This window comes from Numenius arquata, unplaced genomic scaffold (assembly GCF_964106895.1).
Source record: "Numenius arquata unplaced genomic scaffold, bNumArq3.hap1.1 HAP1_SCAFFOLD_86, whole genome shotgun sequence".
Classification (NCBI taxonomy): Eukaryota; Metazoa; Chordata; class Aves; order Charadriiformes; family Scolopacidae; genus Numenius; species Numenius arquata.
Window position 1 is genome coordinate 282,502 of NW_027414196.1, and position 5,830 is coordinate 288,331.

Here is a 5,830-nt window from a genome sequence, read left to right on the forward strand (position 1 = left end):
GAGCAGACCCAAAACTCAGGCCCACACTGGAGGGACCGCAGGGGTGTGTGCCCATGGGTAAGTGCTGCAGAGATGAACACACCACTCATGACATGAGCTTTGGAAGAAGAGCCCAAACATCAATCAGTGCACTGGGATAATTCCACTTCGTTTCAGAGAAACTATGAGAGTGTTCTCCAGAGAACTAAGAAGGATTCAAACATTCATGTAGGAAATAACAATAGAGATAATGATAACAAAAATGACAAAATAGCAAACAAAGGACAGTACTGCAACAGGGAACCATGAGAGTCATTTCTGAAGAGTGATGGGAAATTTCTCGCTATTAAGAACCATCCCTGAAATAAATTTCCTGATGGACTCCTTGAGCTCCTGGTTCCTCATGCTATAGATGAGGGGGTTCACAGCTGGAGGTACCACCGAGTACAGAAATGACACCACCAGGTCCAGGGGTGAGGAAGAGATGGAGGGGGGCTTCAGGTAGGCAAACATGCCAGTGCTGATAAACAGGGAGACCACGGCCAGGTGAGGGAGGCACGTGGAAAAGGCTTTGTGCCGTCCCTGCTCAGAGGGGATCCTCAGCACGGCCCTGAAGATCTGCACATAGGACACCACGATGAAAACAAAGCACAACCAAAATACAAAAGCACTAAATATGACAAGCCCAACTTCCCTGAGGTAGGACTGTGAGCAGGCAAGTTTGAGGATCTGGGGGATTTCACAGAAGAACTGGTCCAGGACATTGCCCTGGCAGAGGGGTAGGGAAAATGTATTGGCCGTGTGCAGGAGAGCAGTGAGAAACCCACTGCCCCAGGAAGCTGCTGCCACGTGGACACAAGCTCTGCTGCCCAGGAGGGTCCCGTAGTGCAGGGGCTGGCAGATGGCAACGTAGCGGTCGTAGGCCATGACAGTGAGAAGATAAAACTCTGCTGTGATAAAGAAGAGAAAGAAGAAGACCTGTGTAGCACATCCCCAGTAGGAAATGTCCCTGGTGTCCCAGAGGGAACTGGCCATGCCTTTGGGGACAGTGGTGGAGATGGAGCCCAGGTCAAGAACGGAGAGGTTGAGGAGGAAGAAGTACATGGGGGTGTGGAGGCGGTGGTCCCAGGCGATGGCGGTGATGATGAGTGCGTTTCCCAGGAGGGCAGCCAGGTAGATGCCCAGGAAGAGCCCGAAGTGCAAGAGCTGCAGCTCCCGTTTTTCCGCAAATGCCAGGAGGAGGAACTGGGTGATGGAGCTGCTGTTGGACATTTGCTGCTTCTGGGCATGGGGACCTGTTAGAGGATGAAAATACAGTAAATTACTCAAGAATTCACTAAACAAATTCAAATCCTTTTCCCATGGATTCTGCCCATGCTGCACACACACCCTTTCCTTTTTCTAAGAGACCTTCCTCATCTCCATTCCATGAGCTCGGTCGACACTGGCTGAGTGTGTCATGAGGAGCAGGGTCTCTGCCCCCCGGCTGCCGAGGAGACAGCGCTGCTCTGCAGCAGTGGGTTAATGGGAACCGTGAGGGCAGGGGCCAGTCCTGGTGCTTGACTTCCTTGGATGAAGTTGGTACTAATGAAAAAGGGCTTGTCAGCATCTGCACTCCCAGTGAGAAGCAACTGGGACAATAGAAGGCAGTTTCAGAGTTCTGGGGTTTCTCACAGCTCCCCCCATCTCACCTGGGGAGTGTTCTTGGATGTCAGAAACTCTCAGCATTTCTGCTGCACTCAGGGAGAACAGAGTGAGTCCGACGAGGCAAGAGGATTGCCTGTGGCTCAGTGCAGAGCTGGTTTTTCTCTCTGTCTTGTTCTCAGATGGTTTGGGCTTCCAACTTTCTGAGGTGGATGGTGATCACACTCCCATGTTACCCTGAAAATGCACCAGACAGTGCTGAGAGCAGAGGGGTCCATTGCAGACCCTAAATGTCTCACCCTTTCCCAAGTTCTCAGCACCCCACTTCTAGCCAAGGACACACGGGGCTCATTTCACCAGCCCAACAGCATTTCCTCCGTCACAGAGTCTCTGTGTTTCTCCGTGGGGCTTTCAGATAACACAGTGCTTCTGTGGGACAGGTTTGCATCCTGGAGGAGAGCTCACAGCTTGGATGGACACCCCAGTGAGACGAGACACCCCATTGTCCTAAGGTTGGCATCTCAGTAAGAGAAAACTGACTCATTCGCCAGCCCCACAGGCTGCATTGCCCACAGCCCCACAGCTTAGAGGAAAGCTGGGACCCTTCTTCCCATGGACACACCTGCAGGAATGGATGAACAGGATCAGCGTGTGACTCTGCAGCTGAAATTCCCATCCCCAGGGAGTCTGATGGCTATAAAAAGACAACTTTAAGGCATTCCAGTAGAGAAAATAGTAAAAAATACTGTGAGGTTCTGTCTGACAGAGGGAAGGGGAGAGGCCATTGGGCACTCAGGACAGCGTTACCCTTTCCCAGCTGTGCCTGTCACCTCCCAGACAGTGATAATGCAGGACAGTTGCCCTAGTGCTGATTTCTGGTCACAAGAAACGGGCACATTGCAGAAGGGTTGCCCTTTGCCTCTTCTGCTGGACACAGAGCTGACTCCCACCTGAGACACCATGGCCACGAGGTCCTAGGGCTGGGCTGGATTGCCCAAGGAAGGCATCTGCACTGCAGGGGCTGCTGGGAGGTGCCCACATGCCCCCTGTAACAGGGTTTCCAGTAGCAGTTCCCTCCTTCCCTGCCCATCTCTACTGCCTGGAGCTCTCCCTGCCAGGAGCTGCTTCTCTGGCCCCACGGCTCTTCCTTGCCAGGTCTCACAGACCCCAGCCCAGCCCCTGTGTGCCCAGCTCTGCCCTGCAGCCTCTCCGTGTGTGCGGGGGCTGAAGAGCAGGTCCCACAAACACTGATGCGACTGGAAAGGGGATGCTGCTGCTGTCTGTAAAAAAATGAGAAACTGGAAACTGTAAAAACAGACTCAGGAAAGCTCCTAATCTATAGAGAAATCCCTCCTTTGACCTTTCAATTGAAAAGTCCCCTTGTAAATTTTCCACTGCCCACCAAGCCAGCCAAGATGAGAGATCTCGAAAGAGACATTTCACTTCCAGGGAACTCCGTCTTGAAAAGTGCCCTCAGGAATGCCCGGAGGAGATCTTGAGCTGTGACCAGCCCTAACTGACACAGCAAACTCTCAACAGCAGGAGCCTCCCCTATCAGTAATTGCTATTTTCACCCACATCTTCTCCCCGCAGAAGCTCCGTGGGGAGATCTCTGGTCAGGCTGAGAGCTGACCCTGGCAGGCGGCAGAGTCCCTGCCCCAGCACACAGGCCTCTGGGGTGCAGGGACCCTACTCTGAAGGACAGCCCTGGGCACCCCTGGATGCACTCCCAGCTTCACACCCCTACAGCCGTCCCTGGCAAAAGCAGCCTTCATGCTCTGTCCCTCTGATGGTGCAGCAGGGAAGCCCTGCTCTGCAGCACATCCTCCTCCTTTCCTGCAGTAGAAAAACTAGGGGAGTGCTCCTGAAACATCCCACAGGCTGTGGGATATGCCAGCTTTTGGAGATTCTTCCAGGAGCACAAGCTACATTGCTCTCTGTTCAGAGACTTACCGTGTAGAGGGCTGTGAAGATCTCTCCCCCAGTGAGGTCTCAGCTCAAAGACTTCCCACTACTCATTGTCTTTGACCTGCCTCTGCCTCGCTCCTCTCCCCTCGGTGCCTGCAGGCAGTGCCCTCAGCCCTGCTGCGCTTGGCAGAGGAGCTGCTCCTGGGCAGAGCTGTCTCTCTGCCGTGCTGCCCCATGGCCAGGAGCTCCCTCCATCCCAGGAGCCCGGCCCAGCTCAGCAGCAGAGCAACAGCCCAAGGCAGCACTTCCTCTGCCCCATCTGGGCTCCCTGGAGGTGTCCCTGGGGTCCAGGGGAACCTGCTGTGAAACAGGCTGAAGTCATCCCTGAAGTTCCCTCCCTCAGCTGGGGAGAGACACTTCTTTCTTGCAGTGTCATGAGAAAGAGTTGGGCATAAGAATCACTTTTTTTTTTGGTCCCATATTGAGGCAGGTGACATCAGGAAGGTGACAGGGCATGATCTAAATTCTCCAAGCTGGGAGGATGTGTTTCATTGAGTGAATTTGGCCATTTCATCCTGGGTATTTAGACCTGGGGCTGGACAGACACGCAGCTCTCTTTTGTCTGAGCCATCTCTCTGCTCCGAAGCAAAGCCTTTGCACACACTTGGTTCCACCGATGGCAAATATGAGCTGGCCAAGTTCTACAGCTGTTGCTTCAACCCAATTGTGTGGCAACGTCCTCAAGCAGGGGCACAGACAGGATGAGCTGGAGCCGTTAATGTCAGAGGCAGAGCTGTGACACTGATGGAATAACCTGCCCAGGCGTGCTGGCAGGGGTCAGTACAGCTGGTGTTCAAGGAGAGAATCCTCCAAGCACAGCAATGGTCCGGATCACACCTCAGTCTAAACTTGAAAGGCAATTCAAGGACACCATTGAGAGTGTTTTCTTCTTCAGGAACAGTTAAAGAAGAAACAAAGATCCCATGTGGCCAGTAATTTACCTACTGGATTCAGTAAGAGGAGGTGCAGACAGATGTGAGATTCCCTATGTCCTCCTCTCCTCCGTCTTCCCCAGCAAGGTCTCCCAGGCCTCTGTGACTCGAGGCAGGAATCTGGAGGAGAACAAGCAGCAGTGGAAGGGGACCAAGTCAGGGGGTCACTTGAACTAACGCAGCCCTTCCCAATCTATGGAACAGGCGTAGCGTTATCCCAGGGACCTGAGCGAGCAGTGAGGCCATTCTCCATCATCTTGGAGAGGTGATGGAGACTGGGGGAACTCCCTGACGACTGGCAGCACCCAAATGCTGCAGGCACTTTTAACAAGTGGACAATGGCAGAGCAGGGGAACTAAAGGCTGTGCCCCACAAGTTCTTCACTCGGATACCATACCCAGGGGCTGGATTTACCCTGGGTAGATTGTGTCTCACCACCCTCTGCGCTTTCTGGGATGAAAGGACAGGACGGCTAGCCATGGGGAGAGCAATGGTGCTCCTTTATCTTGAGGTCAGCAAGGCTTTCAGCATCTTCGCCCACACCATTCTTGTGTCCAAGACAGGATATTATGGTCTGCATCGGTGGATAAGTAGATGGGTAAAAAACAAGCCGGGCTGTTGACCTTAGAGGGATGTGGTCTATGTACTCTGCCTGGAGGCCAGCAGCTGGCAGGGTCCTGCAGGGCACTCTACCGCAACCTGCACTTTTGAATGGGTTTTTAATGACCCAGAAAGGAAGAGTGTGTTCGTACCATTTGTAGGAGAAACCACACTGAGGAGAGCAGACACATGGTGGCCGTCCCAAAGGACCAAGAGAGCTCAGCGGGAAAAGCTTTGGTGGTCCTTGGGTTACATTAGCTAAAAGATGAGCAATCAGGAAAGGCGGCCAACAGCATCCTGGGCTGTATAAGCCAGAGCAAAGCCAGTCTCCTCAGCATTTTGTACACCATATCCAGAATATTTTCCAGGGTTTTGACATGGCACAATGCCAGACAGACCTTAAAGAACTGGAGCCAGGTCAGAGGAGGACCACAATGTTCAGCAGAGTGGGAGAACTTGTACTGTGAGAAGAGGCTTTGAGAGTTGGGCTTGTTCATCCTGGGGAAAAGAAGATCTTGTGGGGAACACGGAGCACCATTGAACAGTTCCCGAGAAGACTGTGTCAGGCTCTCGTCCGTGGAAGAAGACACAAGGAGTCAGGATAGATATAGGGAGAAACTTTTCCAGCATGAGGATAGTCGAGCACTAGAGGCTGTTTCCCAGGAGGCTGCACCGGCTCTGTCCTGGAAAGCTGACAAAACATGCGG

At 53.1% G+C, this 5,830-nt stretch overlaps 1 protein-coding gene across 1 annotated transcript; it reads right to left on the bottom strand.

The window, feature by feature from the left end:
- Positions 1-291: 291 nt before the first annotated feature.
- Positions 292-1,272, bottom strand: LOC141477839 (olfactory receptor 14J1-like). Its single transcript, XM_074167027.1, has one exon. It carries the CDS (start codon positions 1,249-1,251, stop codon positions 292-294), a length of 960 nt encoding a protein of 319 aa, XP_074023128.1. The 5' UTR covers positions 1,252-1,272.
- Between the last annotated feature and the right edge of the window lie 4,558 nt (positions 1,273-5,830).